This window comes from Mchenga conophoros, linkage group LG13 (genome assembly GCF_057382185.1).
Source record: "Mchenga conophoros isolate Kocher_MC1m ecotype Shallow Benthic linkage group LG13, M_conophoros_male_GT1.1, whole genome shotgun sequence".
Lineage (NCBI taxonomy): Eukaryota > Metazoa > Chordata > Actinopteri > Cichliformes > Cichlidae > Mchenga > Mchenga conophoros.
In genome coordinates, this window is record NC_140538.1 from 5,442,837 (window position 1) to 5,459,507 (window position 16,671).

The following is a 16,671-nucleotide window of genomic DNA, read 5'->3' on the forward strand; positions in this document are numbered from 1 at the left end:
TTTGACTGTCATCATCTTAATTTTTTGAACATACAAAAAGCGGCTCTGAAAACAGACACACTGCACACTTGTGGCTTGGCAGAGCTCTATATTAAAGCATATTCTACTTTCTGCTTTACTCACAACAGGACCATATTTACAAAATAAACATGTCAATTTTTTGGAAACCAGAGGAGTCGCCCCCTGCTGGTAGTGGGGGGGGGAAATTATTGTTTACGGTACTTCTGAATTAGCTTCACTTTTGAGACTCAGACGCTAGAGCCACCTATTATATACAGTTTACTGTAGAAACTGAATGTTTTGGTTCCAAGTAGTATTATATCAAATTAACAGAAAATAGGAAATCTATCTGAAAAGACATTCTGTGAATTCCATCCAGATCACTCAATGAAAGGACCTATTTTCCAGCCTTAGAGGAAGAATTAAATAAATGAAAGCACCTTTAGATGTTCCAGTTATTAATCAATAATAACTAATACCATCAGGCAGGCATATAATTTATCACAAATTAACTCAAAAACAAGGAGTGCAGCAAAAACTATATCTCACTGTCTTATCTGCCTGTGAGAAGAGACGGTGAAATATACCCACAGACGCCTTATCTTAACATTATTAAGTCAGTTTTGGATTACATGAAGATACAAAAGACCCTGGCATGACTAAATCCACATGAGAACTCTGGAGAGGTGTTTAGCTGGAACAACCTACCTGCCAAGTGGCTGACCTTTAATAGCTGTGCACAAGAAAACTGGTGTTCACACCAACATTTGCTTCAAAATCTAGCATCCACCCATGTGAAAGTGTCTGTTTATATGTGACTTGTTCTTACCAATATCATAAGCCAGAAAGTCTGCAGAGAAACACTTGGCTCCGTTGCTCAGAGATGTGTCATTGTGAGTGTTTCCCCCAAAAACCAGCATTGTGCCACTCAGCAGCACCGCCGAGTGGAGGTACCGTGCCAAACCACTCTCCTTGAGGATTAACCTGCGTGCACACACAAACACACACCCACACAGAGTTGGGTTAATCAGCAATGTGAGGCACGTCAGGAAAGCATCAATTTGTCAGCTATGCGTGTGTCTGCGTGACATGTGTGTCCATAGATGCATGTACTGCAACTGATGGCATCTGTCTCAGGTTGTGACCTGGCCTGTGGTGACTGCCCTTCATACCAACTGTTCTTTCACAGGAGACACACACACACACACACACACACGCACACACACACACACACACACACACACGCACACACACACACACACACACACACACACACACAACATTGTAGGGGGTCTCAGTCTGTGGTGTCCAATCTCTCTGAGGTCAAAGGTTGTAAAGTAGAGAACAACTGCAGTGTCTATCTGTGGCTAATTTACTGCAGCAATGCTGATTTTCTGCCCTGCCTTCAACTGATTTAAATCTTCTCATACAGAAACTAGACCCCTTCATGTCAGACTTTTTATATGTACGAGCAGCGTCGTTATCTCTATTGTGAAAAGGCAACGACTACTCAGAACATACTTTAAATATGGTATTGAAACAGCGACCTGGAATGGAAGTCATATTTATTGATTCTAAAATATTGACAAAAAACAAACAAAAAAACCCCAAAACAAAACAAACGTCTACTTCTAAGAGCTTGAAATATCTTTATATTAAAAACATTTTTATCAAACAAAAAATACATGTGTAATTTAACAAATCCAATTAAGGTAAAATTGCCAATAAATGTAAATATCTCACACCATTACAAGGTTATAAAAATGTAAAATCAAGCATAATGAATATAGAAAAAGCCAACAATCAAGCAAACCAAAGACTAGGTGTTGGAATAGCTACCAAACTCTTTAGGATATTTTTTAGAGGCTTCTACACTCCCAGGGATGCAAAAATCATCAAGCTTTAGTGTTTTTTCAAGGTTATTCAATTGACCAGGGTGAAAAATAAGAGAAGGCAGTTCTCCAGGTTTGAGCAAATCCTGGGTTACCTGTAGAGCAGCCATCTACAGGGAGCAAACACGAGAAAAGATGGGGAAAAAGCTACTGTAGAGCTGTACAGAAGCAAAATGTGCTGTCGTCCAACAGTTTGGAATAGGAGTTAAACTGACCAGTATATGTGACAAATTTAATGGCTACAGATCAGTTGGAAACCACTAACATATAGATGTCATGTAGAAAAGATTGTCATGCTGTGGGATGCCTGTCAGAAGCTTTACACTGACAGAGGCCAGATGATCTTTACATTGGTAGGGAGAAGTATAAATCAGTGGAACACCCAGGGATGTGTCAGTCTGGGAATTTCATCAGTCCAAGAGCTCAAGTGACACTCGACTCCAACAACACATTCCAGCTGGAAAGTGAGAGGCACAGAGAGATTGCATGCACATGTGAGCATTTGTTAATGTATGCCTACTTGTGTGTCCACTGTCCGCATGTATATTAAAAGATGTTAAGAGCACGATAGAGCCCAGCATCCACTTTCACCAATCCATCTGTCAGAGTTCATCTGAGGTCAAAGCTCCTGGCAGATCCTGGCATTCTCACTCCAGTCTCCTCTTTCTGACAGGAACTTGGTGATTTTCCTTCCTCAGAAAGAGTTTGTGTATATTTAAAGTGATTACACAGAACTATTAATATTATCACATTAACTAATTATTAAGTCAGCTTTTATGCAGACTCTCTTTTATCCTCTAAGACATGAGGCTACAATAAATTATCATATTTTCACTACTATTATTAAGAACTCTTATTAAACATGTTTTTTTATTATATGGTGAAACATTTCTATATTAAGCTGTGATGTAAACAGTACAATATCTTTATAATAACAGGCTTATTTGCAAACACACCGCTGTTGCATTCACAAATTTATCTTGGTCTGTGTAACAAAGTTGCTAAATTCAATGATTTCAGCCTCAACGTTTAACAAAGGTAAATAGGACCATATCAAAGGTAAATACACCCATTGTGAAGAACTGTTCCTCAAGGGATACTCTTGTTTCTGGCACATTATGATTTTGCATAAATTTCTGTTATGAAAATCTCTCCTTCATGCAAGTCCTCTAAAGGCTGCAAGAATGCATGAATAATGTCTAAAAGGCAACAGGGTGGAAGTAATGTTTTAATCATCTCAGAGTGACTAATGACATCAGGAAAAGTCAGGAAAAGCAGCAGGGTTAAAAAGAACAAAATCATTATCTGTAATGTAAAGAAGAACATTTTAATGGAAACACCTGCAGCTTTAAAACTGCAGTACGTGAACAGGCCGGGGACACGAGCTGACCAACATCTACTTTTGGTAAATTGCATGTGAATCAAAACACGATTACAGTGGAGTGATGTTTGAGCTGTGATTTGTTGGATTTCAATTAACTTTAAAACATGTTTGAATATTTATGCTGGTTCTGTGAGCCTGTCCAGGATGCACCCTGCCTATGATCTAAACTAAGGGTTGACCTTTTTTGCAGCCAGTGAGGACATTTTCTTAAGACACCAACATAATATAAACACTACTTTTGATAGCTTGGGTATATTTCACATATTTCTAAACACACACCAGCTATTAAGCTGAGCCAAGCCATGTAGCAGCAGGAACCTTGCTGCAAACTCACAGAAGTGAGTGATTTCATAACAGAGTGCATGGAGTGCATGGTGTGCTATGGCCAAAAGATAATGAGGGAAAGAGTAATGGACTCATTTCACTTGTGTTATTGATGCAATTCAGTCACAGGCACTATGTAGTCCCTGCACCCCAATTAGAGAACCACTCACCTCGTGCATGATGGGATTGGTCAAACCTCTGTATAGCCCTGAACACGACAAACAGCTAAACTGGAGTTACCATGATTCAGACAGCTGTTATGTTTACTATGGACATCAAAGTAAATTTCTTTTTCTTTTTTTTGATGCTGAAGAAATCATATCCATTTAGCATTAAAAAGAAATGTTTGCAATTTTAAAAAAAATCCATAGTACTGTTAATGTGCTCTCACCATGTTCTTGTGTGGACGTGGTAGCGGTACATGTGGTCCACCAGGCCGTATTTGTTGTTATTTAGTGCCTTGTATCCCCCGTGGACAAACACACAGCCACTGGCTTCATCATACACGCTGCTGTGACCGTAACCTCCCTGGACCACTGCACCTCCGGAAGACACAACCTGCCACGAGTTAGACCCTGAGACACAAACAAACAGGGAGGGGGGAGAGAGAGGGGCTGATTAATGGAGTGCACCCCTGTGGAAAGATCAAAGTTGATCACTTAAAATGTTTTTTTATGCTTTGGCAAGTTTGGCTTTTCACTGTGCTTGCCAAAAAGCAAAGCAGTTTTTATTCCAGAGGTGATATAAAGCAAAGAGAGGAGAGAGCGAGCCAAACAGGGAGCGAGGCCACAGAAAATTAGAGTTTCTTCAGTTTAAAAGCGGCCTTTCAAAGAGCCAAGATTAATCCAGGTGCATAAAAAAATGATTTTAAAAATGGGCAGGGGTTACGTCATCAGATAAACCCCAATAAATAAAAGAAAGTAAACAAAGCCTAAGAAGAATTTTCTGAGACCAAGCGTAGTATCAAAAATAGAGACAGAAAAGGGAGGAGAGAGTGCATTTGAACTGAAACTGCTCATGATTCTTTCAAAATCTGAGAATGACGATTTCAAAAAAAAGAAACACAAATCTGAACACTCCACAAACTTTGTACAAAAAGGAAAATGGAAACACTTTAAAATTACAAATCATAATAGCTGCATTCCTTCATAGTAACATCACAGCGAGAGCCATAAAAGACAATTCAGAGAAAGCCGATCTATTTGGTATTGTGGATGGTTATTACACCAAAGCTAAATTAGTTTCAAAGTTCTAAGATATTTGGAGGCAAAATAAAATAAAACGAAAATAAAATGCCTCATTTTTATGCTCCATGCAATATTTCATGTCACTAACTTTGTGCCTTTTTCATGTCACAGATCATGCTTTGCCCGCTCTGTACCTTCCTGCAGGCATCTCTGGCTCCAGAGCTGAATGTTTCAGGTCAGCAGTTACCAGCTCACCAACATGCCCTCTGTTTATTGTTATATTGTTTGTTGTCTGTCTTTTATGCTCTTTTTTTAGTCTTTGCTTTTCCCTCATCCCATCAGGTTACACCAGATGGCCACGCACCCCAAGTCTTTTTTTTTTAATGATTAAACTTTCAAGTTTTTCTGAGGTTCTGCTTGAAAAGGACATGCCCAAAGTGAACTGACCATTTCTCCGCAATTACAAACTGTGTGGTATCAAACTAAAGTTAACACTTGTGAGACTTCAGAGGTGTAAGCATCACAGCAGATGCCACTGTGTCAAAGTAACTGAGGGTACAACACAGCAAACTATGAGGGAGTTTTTCCTGGCCTGGCCTCTTATAGCATATAACCCCCTTGAAAATATGCAGCAGTGGATCAAAAATGGAAGAAAACCATATATGAGAATTACCTGTGAAAAGATCGATGCTGCTTAAGTGAAACTGAGCAAAGTTAAAGAGAGCACTTTGCAGTTACTTTGCATACTATATGCGTTGTTTGTTTTGCAAGTGTTGACGGGGAAGAATAGAAAAAAAAGCTTCACTGAACTATACTCAATTGAGAAAGGAAAAATGGCAGGAGAAAAGAAAGCCGGCGAGCAACTGACAGCCGACCACACACCTGGAGTGGAAAAAAATAGCATAAAAGAACAAGAGAAACAGGGGTAGGAGGAAAGGCAGCACTGAAGTGACGACAAGAAAGGAGAAGGTCAACTCTTATCACATCTCTCACAGTTAATTGCTGTGAACCCGCTTCTCCGAGTGGTCATTAAATCCTTTTACCTCATATTTTACACTTCGCTTCGACTCCCCCTCTGTTCATTTCCACACTACACTGACTCCTTCTTGCTCCTTCTGAAGCCTAATGATGCTCAGTGCAGACTTACGTTGTGACACTGTCAGAGAAAGAGGAAGGAGGGAATCGATGGAGGTGGGTGAAGATGAAAGTGATAGACGTTTGAGTGGAGATAAGGAAGGAAGAAGGTGAGGCAGAGGAGCACACAGTGATGTGGACAGAGGGGGAAGAGATGACAGAGGGGGTCAGAAGCTGAGGCTGGCAGGTGAAAAGAAAAATACAGAGGGAGATTTTAAAAAAGAAAGAAAGCATGTGAGGAGCAAATGAAAGAGTGCAGAGGGAGGGATGGGAGAGGGGGAGAAAAAAAATCAAGATGACAAGGAGGTACAGGAGTGAGGGGATGCAGCGGATTCATTAATCACCGTCTTCTCCCAGACAATCCAGCCTAGGTGCCACCTCTTCTTAATGACCACGCTCTGTGCACTGGTGTGTGTAAAGATTGTGTGGCTGCACACACCTCTGCTTTTCAGTCTGTGCATCTTGTGGGAAGTGTGTAAATATGTGTATGCTTGTGTGTTTTCCTCTCCAGAATTATTTAAACATTTGGTTCTAGCGCCATCAGCTGGTGTACAACATTACAATACCGCCATCTTCTATACAGCCATAAAGACACGGAGTCAGATATACACTGATGATAAATGCAATATCAACATTATTTTAAAAGCATGTGAAAGCGATGCTACACAGACAAAACTATAGCAGTAAACTTGCTTTGGAGAATATTTTTTCAACCTGAAAAACTAGAACCATCCACCCATTTCCTCAGGGCCTCAGCCAACCAGGGTTACGGTGTGGCTTTAGTCCACACAGTTAACTTTGCAAGCTCACATTCATCTATCACAGACAGAATAAAATCAGTAATCAGTCATACATGGACTGTTAGAGTAAACTCCTCATAAAACCTTTCTGCTATCAGGGAGCAGCACTTAGCCTGCAACTGTGCAAAACTGCATTCTTCAAGAAAAATCTTCTAATGTAGTCGGTGTTTTAAATTCAACCAGAGAAGCTTGGGGAAGTATGGCTCACAGACACAAAGCTGAGACTAAGAGATTTCAGGGCCTGTGCGTGTTGTACTTCTCAGTTTTTAGATAGTCTGGCTTGATGTTTTTCTCCAGTCATTTTAGTCTTTAGGCCACGATTGTGTTCAAAACAAACTGAAATGAAACACAAGGCTGTTTATCACATATCTGACTATTGTGTGGTAATTACATTATACTCCACTATGTACTACAACAGCATGTATACTGTACAGTACAATGTTATTGTAAATTGTACAAAAGCAGTGTCAAACCGGAAACAAATGCCAATTGCAAACCACTCCATTCACAAGAATATGAATATGGATGTATTTTGCTCATTGTCTTCTTATTCTGGCTTCATTTATTGGATTTTATTGTTGTGCCATGCATAAAACAACACGCCCAGCCCAGATAGATTGCAACAAAGCATTACATAGCCAGAAAGCAAAGCCAGGGTAGCAGCATAACCTTTAAGCAAAGACTGCTAACCTATAAACACCAGAATTATTAAAGCACCCATTTCATTCTGTCATCACCAGTGTGCCACAAACATTTCTGAATTGTTAAAGGACATTTAATTAAACCTAGACTTTAATGTCTTTTTAACTTATCACTATAACAACAAAGAAGAAAATTCAACACGTTCTCATCTTCTCTTAATTCACAGAATTCACACAACCTGTAGTCCTCGTGCTTTTAAAACTGCTCACTTCAAGGACAAGTGGAAGTATTCTTACTGACAACTATTGAATTTATGACATTAGACTTCTTGATAGATTTGCAGTAACATAGGTCCACTAGATTTTCTTTGCAGTTAAAAAATACTGTCTCTTTACTATGTCTTTACTTTTTCTGGAACAAGACACTTTAGCTTCAGTCATCAGTCAGTCAGTCTTTTTTACCATAAGCCTTTCTACCGGTTGGGTGCCCCTCCTCTGGCTTCCATAAGTGCAGAATCCCCTCCTCACATAAGCTATTACTATATGAGAGTTCAGAGCAGTCAGAAGCTTTTGTCACTGCTTGAAACTTTGTCCACATTTGACATGAACATCCAATGGTAGAAGGAAGCAAAAGGAAAAAATGGCTTTCCTTTTACTTGCACCTAAAAGCACCTAATTACGGTCCAACCAGTTCAAGAAATGTTCTACAGAAAATATCAGCAGTTTTTGATGGTTTCTTGTGTCCAGCTTACATCAGTGAAAACCAACTGAAAAGTCTCTAAAGGACGATGATATTTTTGCACATCGTTCAGCAAGCACACTTACTGATGTTGTACTCTTGCACTTTATTGATGTAGCTGTAGATTGGTGAGTAGCCGAAAATGATGAGCATCACTGGCTCGCCATTGGCCAGCTCCACCACGTGCGCCATGTGTCCCTCCAGGGCATAAGGAGGTGGCGGGACTGGTTTCCGTAACGACCAGGTACGCCTGGGGATGTTGAACACCCACATCTCATCTGTCACATTAGCAGGACCTGCTTCCAACTTCCCGCCAAACATGTAGATGTCATCCTACACAAGGGAAACATGAGGCAGATTTCGTATTAGAGTGATGTGATGTTTGTGGAAGTGTTATGAAGTTTTGCCTGAGCTCTAATATCTAATCACATTTGAGCAGTCTGCAGACCTTCTGATGGGCCCCCTGGTTGTCTGATAGTAATAAGACTTCAGAGTTCTTACCACCCCCATCATGATAATGAGAAATGTCTTCTGCAGCAAAAGACAGCACTGTGTTCAACAAAGACAAAACATCCAGACATTGATTCAATAAATATGTTTTTAATATTATTACTGATCTTTGACCACTTTGTGGGGATTGCAGTAAACTAGTGACCTGAATAAAACTGATCATCTTGCTTCAACTTTTTGCTGCGTGATCTTCAGGGGTGCACCTCGATCATCCATAACATTGTGACCAATTGCCTAATACTGTGTTGGTCCCCCTTTTAGCTGCCAAAACTGCCCTGACCCATCAAGGCATGGACTCCACTAAACCCCTGCAGGTATCCTGTGGTATCTGGCGCCAAGATGTTAGCAACAGATCCTTAAATTGTGGAAGTTGCAAAGTGGGACCTGTTTGGATTGGACTTGTTCGTCCAGCACGTTCGACTCGTCTGTTGGATCAGACAACGCAGGCCAGCCTTCAGTCTTGGCTGCCCATCACCCAGTCTCTGGTTCACCACTGCTCTTTCCTTGGACCACTTTTGATTCATACAGAACACCGAGAAAATCTCACAAGAGCTGCAGTTTTGGAGTTGCTTCCACCCAGTCGTCTTTCATGACATTTTGGCCCTTTCCAAAACCATTAAAATCCTTATGCTTGCCCAATCTTCCTGCTCCCACTCACTAACAGGTGCCACGATGAAGACGTAATCAGTGTTATAAACTTTACCTGCCAGTGCCCATAATGTTATGCCTGATTAGTGTACATGTTACACCCTGGCAGTATCACTACAAGCCCAAATAAGGACCCCAAAAACCTGCTGTACACTTCTGGTGCCATAAAACAGAAAACACCACAGCTCCTTTAAAGATCCGAGTTTACTTAGTGGCATAAGGAGGAACTTGATAACATTAGGCAGGTGGTTCTAATATGGCGTCTGTTAGCATCAGCTAATAAAATCACTTGTCTTTGCAGGTGCTGCTGCAGGAGCACTTAGCTGCTGTGAACCTTTCAAGAACAGCTATTAATGCATTTTATACTGACAAACACCTTTGGCACAGTAAATATTTAGTCAGTAACTGTAAATATGAATATATTAATCATAATAGCTGTAAATGAAAAAAAAAAACTGTGTTTGCTGTTCTTTTTTGCAGCCTTACACCTTGTCATGCACCCATCAGCCATCGTGTGATTCCCATCTGCCAAACATAATCACCTAAAATAGTGAGTAACCAAAAATACCAGTGTGAAACTAAAGGGTGAGAGGTGAAGACATGAGTGTCTCATGAAAAAAACAAAAGCACGTCTGCTTTGTCCTCAAGTCAAAGACGTTTCAAAAGAAACTCTGCCGATGGAGCAAAGTGATTCCTTTCATCCACCTTCACAGTAACAGGGTGGGTTTGAAGTTAAAGCTGTGTGTATAGTAAACAAGCCAGGAGTTACTGCAGGCTACAAATCATCAGCAGGCTTCAGTCAGTCGCTCTGACCTCCTCTGGATCAAATCTCACCTTCAGCACAGCAGGACGAGATGTTTGTCTTCATTCTCCCTCCTGTCTTCCACCATTAAACCATTCCTTCCACGCTAAAAAAAAAAAAGTAAGCGCCCCAGTATTTGGACAGCGACACATCATTTGATGCTCCTGGCTTTGGCGTGATTGATCTATACCAGACACATGAATGATTCTGATGTTCTCATTTCTTTATAGGTAAGCTGAAATATGGGCCAGTCTCCTAGAAACGCCTCAGTCTTGTGAAATGACCCCATATAACTTCAGAGAGCAAGAGCTGTTTCTAGACATGGACTGCAACACGTACACTTCTAATCAGTTTGTTGTCTGGGCTTTTTCCCCCCCATAAATGATATATACAATGTCAAAGCAGACTTATTTAATATTTATCAAAATGAAGAAAGAAGCACGCATTCAAGGCAGTCAGTTAATTCTTTAATTTGAACATCTGTACTGAGGAAGTCTATTAATTGACAGCACCACTCCATTCCAACAATAGTCAAATATAATGATTCAACACTGTCTGGTAAGCACATGAGGAAGGCAGCATATGAAGCTAAGAATCCAGAATAAATGCTAAAACCTTCTGATTGTAGTCCACATTTTCACTGCTGTGGAGTAGTATGGAGTAGTACCTGTTTCTTGTTTTTAGCACTGGTGAAATGTAAAACTTAAGCAGGATTACCTGATGCAGAGCCAGTGAGTGTCCGTATCTGTAGAGAGGGCCGCTGCTGACAGGCACCACATCCCACGTGCTGGTCTCTAGGTTGTAGCTTTAAACAAAGGGAAAGATTAGGAAAAGTGCAAAAGCTCAAAGACAATCACAGTCGACTAAGTCAGATGGATGTGTCTTACTTGAGGACCATTTGGTAGTTGGAGTAGTTGAAGGAGTAACCTCCCACCACCCACATCAACCCAGAATGCACCAGAGCCCGGTGGGACGCTCGACCCAGAGACTGAGCAGATGGTTTAATGCTGGGCAGCACCCAGAAAGCCTCAGTGGAGGGAACGGAAAGGGAGCAGTCTGGACCTGATGGAGGCAAAAGGACATGTTTCACTTTTTGGAATTCGTACATACATTGTTTCCAGTATTTATTTTACAGGTAGTAAAGGGCAAATGAATTCAATTTTCTCAAAATATCAATCTATAAATCCTATTGTGCTTATCCAGTTCAGGGTCATGGGGGAACTGTAGCCTATGAACACCCTTAACAGGTTGCCAGTCTATTTATTTATTTATTTATTTATTTTTACTTTGGTGCCACCTAGTGGCTGTTCTATGAATAGGCACCAAACACAACTCGAGCTCATTTATGAGCAGATGATGAGCAACCTCATATCTTTTAAAAAAAGAAAAACAAGACCACTTCTACAATACATTTTATTAAAATATACATTTTCGTTATTCACTGCATCTGTCCATTGTTTTCTAAAGCTTATACTTTTCCCTCAGACCTTTACCTTTTTCTTGCTCTTCCTTGAACCCTTCTACCCATCGTCACCGTTTTGCCTTCTTTAGTTTCACTAATTGATCTGATCGTGTTTTCTTCAGTGAACAGTTTTGCTTCTACTCATTTATATAATGCAAAAAAAACCCTTTATTTTAAATGATTTTATTCTTTTTTTTACTTATTAGTTTGTAAAGCACATTAAAATATTATAACTCAAAGTGAGAAAACTGACAGACCACAAAGCAGAGCTTATTCAGATGGCAGTCGAGAATAAAAGCACATCTTTACAGATTAAATGAGGATTTTCTAACATTGCAGGCGAGTGATTAAAGCAAGACGTGAGAAAACGAGATAAATGAAAAGCACTCGATCACAGACGCATTCAGCACTTTTCTTTCTGCGGGGGGTAGAGGGAAGAGGGGAATGAAGGACAAATTGTAGAAAATGCTCTTTCCATTAATGCAAAAAACTTTTTTTTTTTTTGGTGATGCCAACTGGTGGTTTCCATGGTGACCAATACCTTTATTAAAAGCCCGTTTGTGTTTCTGATGCCTGCTCCGAGGCTCTGTATCTGCCTCCACCTCACTCATTACCAGACAGATACACATACATCCCTTTGCCTCACTGGTGTCTCTGTTGCTTTTGTGTGAACAATTTGTGATCTGTGGAAATAAGAGGCTGAATCCCAAAGCTCAGAATCTGACTCATTCGCTGTCATATAGATGGATAGCACAGTCCATCTGAATTGTTTTCAAGTGACTTAGTTAGGTTCAGAGATGATACCTTTGTGGCTGTCAAAACACCAAAAAAATATATATATATGTTAACCGATATCTCTTTGTGCAAATTATGACTTCATTACACAAAAAGTAAATAAATAAATAAATCAACAAGCATTGTTGTGAGCAGGTTGGATTTTTTTCCTACCAACACACACACACACACACACACACACACACACACACACACACACACACACACCTTTGATTTTAGGATTAGTCTTATGTCTTTGTGTCTAAAAAACTTAAAGCAAATACTGAAATAGACAGCATATTTGCTGAATTTTACACTCACATACATATCCCTAAAACTGAAGTGTTAAATATTAAATGATTTTAATATTTTTTCCTATTGTTGTACTTAAACTGGGTCTTTATTTAACAAGTCACAGAGTATGCGATCATTGCCATTTAGCAATATGTTCCTACTGTAGCACCTCTCATATTAATCTGTTTAGTTATAACACATAATCAGTTCATCAATTTGGTGTCTTGTTTCTGAAAAACTAAAATGTAACTGACATACACAACACTGGGTAAATACTGCTTAGCCTGCTGTTCATCACTGTACTGTACAATTTGGGATATTTGCCTATTTTTTTTTTTTTTTTTTGCTTTTAAAATGCATCCATTTTTAATCTTCATTCTTGGAGATTTTTATTGTATTGTTTTTAACAACATTTTATGGGAAAAAGTTGGTTTTCCTTTCTCCTTGTGCTATCATTATCCTTCCAGGAGGGGGCAGCACTTCACCATCCAACTTCAACAGACTTTGTTGTCTGCTGAATTGTTCTTCTTATGTATTCTCTTAATATGTTTGTTAGACATTTAGGATCAAACTGGATCTGAATCTTGAATGAACATGCAGTTGGTCAGATTTTCGTGATTATCCATGTTTTAACTACAAAAACTGAACCGAAACACGTAAATCTGTAACCAGTGCTTTAGAAGATGTAAATACTGGCTGAAGAATGTGACTTAACAGTTACTTTCATTTCATGCAAAAGCCTTTTACAAATGATGAAACCTCTGCGAACAGCACCAAGAAAAGCCGCTTTTCTTATAAAAAGAAATTAGTCTAAAATCACTCTCAGTCAGAAAACGTCATTTGAAATAAAGTTGTTGATTTTGAAGCCGCAAGAGGGATTTGTTTATGACTGCAATATAAAAATAAAAATAAATAAAAAAATGAAGCTAGATATATATTGTGCCACTAGGGAACATTTCCCTGGGAATCCCGTATAATATTTTATGATATTAAAGAATACTGATTCAGGCAGCATTGTGTTAGGCATAAACCAAGAGGACACTGGGATTGTGCTTTCAATTGCTTTTCATATTAATATTGAAAACTGCAAAACCGAAAGGAAAGCATAAGCAAAAAACTCACACTGCGCTCATTTGTTCATTTAATGACTAAAAAAAGCATCATGAAACTGGACTAAATTAACCATTTTAAATGTGTTTGCATGACTAGAATCCAATAAGAAGCATCTCTAAAAACATGGTGTCATATCTCAGAGTCATTTTTGCCCCATTTTAGACTACAGTTGTAGACATCAGTGTACAAAATACTTACTGGATCAGTGGTTACTGTGTTTGTGAACACTTCATGAATTAATAAATAAGGCCCTGAAAGTTCAGATACAGCACTTTAAACTATCCCTATCATTTTCCTCTCTGTTATCATCTCGCCTGCACTCCACTCCTGTCTTCACTGCAGGAAGCCCATTACAGTAGCACCAAGCCAAAGTGCCTGCTTTGCCATCCTGGCTGCACCACATGAAGCCAAGTTTCCCCCAATAAAATCCTCATTTACTATGTATCACTAAACTAAGTTTTAAATTCCCCAATAAAATTCAGCCTTCCGTTTTCTTACCTTGCCAGCTGTCGTTGCAGACACACAGCTTCTCCCCGGTCAGGTCACAGTAGCCGTGATCTGGGCTGCCACAGTTGTCTCTGCAGTAAGGGATGTCACATGCGTCCCCCTTCCAGTACTCCTCGCACTCACAGTACACACGTCCTGCGACCGAGTTCGCAGTGCTGCATCTGCCGTGGCCCGAACAGTTGTTGGGACAAGAGTTTATCCTGCGGGAGACACAGTTAGCCAGAAAGTCAAACAACATCTTCAAGGTTATGGAGAGCCATGAGCAAAAGAGAATACTTGACTGTGACGGGCCAGATATTATTTTTAGATGAGTATATGGCCTTGAGATATTGTGCATGCCTCATGAAATATTAACTGAGGTGACTGCAGTCATCTACTTATATACTTATAGTAAAATTTACTGATAGCCAAAGTTGCTATTTTTTACCTTTACATATTAGATGTGTGTATTATTTGCTTTAGAGTGGATTCATGTTCAATATCTGCTGGAACGACTGTTCAGCAGATATGCCCAATACCATCAAAACTGTCACTAACTTCAGTGAATATTTCACCAGCATTGCTATCTAAAAGTCTTCCAATTTCCTCGTTATCAACCCCAGTAAAAATTGAGGTTCTCGTCTCATTAAAGAGGCAAGACAATCAAATCTTCTTAATTCTTTTATCAGGAGTCTTGCTGTCATTTTTGATCAGTTCTTTGAATTTCTCATTTTAAGCTAATCCAGTTTTGCTTCTTCCAGCTAAAAAAATAAATAAAAAAAAAATAGTCTTGAGTTTTGCCAAGTTTATCAGCCAACAACGTTTGTGCTACTACTACTCAATCGTCTTACCTCTCCTTCAACATAACAAACACTAGCTGATGACCACACATGAACAGAAAAGAAAAATGCATCCCTAGGATATATTATTCTCTTACTTCCCTCTCAAGGCTTTTGTATACAAACATCTTGTATCATTTTTAAATAACCACAAAGTACATCAACTATTTCTTACTATTAAATAAAATGTAGCAAAGAATGTTCACTCAGTCTTGCTGCGTGAAACTGAAACATCACATGAACATCAGATTTGTTGGGAAGACAACAAAAGATAAATAATCCAAATACATACAAAAAAAAAAACCCCAAACAACTTGGCATTGAAATACAGGAAATTTACACAAGGAACTCAGGAGAAACAACACACAATCCAAAAAGACAAAAAGGGCTGATTGGGGAAGTGGAGACAGGTGGGAAATGGGAAAGGGGCACAGCTGAACATAATCAAGACAATCAGACTGGAAATAAAACCCAAGACACAAGAGGGACTGGGGGGGGATACACAAAAGGTGAGACAGGAATAGGAGCTACTGAGTGAATTACAGCAAAGTCAGAATAGAAAGTGACACTAAAGACGTCTTAAATCTATAAGACTTGAAGAGTAAACTAAGCATACAAAAAATGATAATGAAATGAAATGAGGAATCAGAACTCAACCTAACAATAACAGTGACAACAAATGCAATACTATGTATTGAAAAAGAAGAAGAACCTTAAAAATACAAAGCAAAGCCAGAGACCACGAAGGCATCACTGTGTAGATTTGGACTTCCTGTTTTTGATGCCATCTGAGTCTGCTTACATTAAAGTTTGAATCCACTTACTGTAAGTGGCTTTGGATAAAAGCCACCAAATCTAACTGAATGTTATGCAAAAATAAACAATGTGACACACAATAGAGATGGAGCTAAACTACCTCTGATTTTAAACAAGATAAATTATAGACACAGCGAGGAAAACGCAAAGAAAAAGACAGACGTGACTGAAAATGGGAAACGGAGGTGGAACAAAGAAATTGCACATAAAAATCAAAACGGAACAAAAAGCAATGAGACCGACAATACAAGGCGTTTCTATGGAATATCAGATAAGTTCGAGATGAAAGAGATAGAAAAATTGGGGGGAAAGATGTGAAGGACCAGAGGCGGAGAATCATGTTTTTGTTAATGCAAAAAGCTGGTTTGCTACCGTAACAAGGGTGTTGTCATGACAACCTTCATCTCCTCTCCGTGGGCATGTGTGTGCGTCTGTATGTGTATGTGTGTGCTAAGAAGAACCTGTGTAAATGCACGTATTCCTCCCAAGCAGGTGTCCAGCTTGGGAGGAGTTACATAGCATTCAGTTTTCAGTAATGACCATCACTAATTGCACAAAGTGGGTTGGTTTAACGTTAGGGGTGATAGAAATCTACATGAACAGTGTGAATGGTCCTGTACGACTGAGCTTTTAGTAGAGCCAGGAAACAAAAACCAGCAATGTTACAGCGGCTCCCAAACACCGTTCCCAGTTGGCATGGCGAGGCAGACTGGCTGGCTGGCCTTCAGTCCGAGTAAATGGTAAATGTATATAGCACTCTTTCTACTCTACTGGAGCACTCAAAGCACTTTATACAAGATGTCCCATTCAGCCATTCACACAAGCA

At 39.5% G+C, this 16,671-nt stretch overlaps 1 protein-coding gene across 4 annotated transcripts in view; it reads right to left on the bottom strand.

The window, feature by feature from the left end:
- Window positions 1-16,671, bottom strand: part of atrnl1a (attractin-like 1a) — a 325,280-nt gene that overhangs the window by 260,870 nt on the left and 47,739 nt on the right. For 3 of the 4 annotated variants that reach the window (XM_085296143.1, XM_085296141.1, XM_085296142.1), the window contains 6 exons: window positions 14,203-14,411; window positions 10,949-11,123; window positions 10,779-10,866; window positions 8,188-8,434; window positions 3,992-4,175; window positions 830-984 (listed from right to left, as the gene is read on the bottom strand). In XM_085296143.1, the coding sequence (XP_085152269.1) occupies window positions 830-984; window positions 3,992-4,175; window positions 8,188-8,434; window positions 10,779-10,866; window positions 10,949-11,123; window positions 14,203-14,411 (1,058 nt within the window). Of the gene's footprint in view, window positions 1-829; window positions 985-3,991; window positions 4,176-8,187; window positions 8,435-10,778; window positions 10,867-10,948; window positions 11,124-14,202; window positions 14,412-15,321; window positions 15,619-16,671 lie in introns of those variants that run through there. The other variant, XM_085296144.1, reaches the window with a different exon arrangement.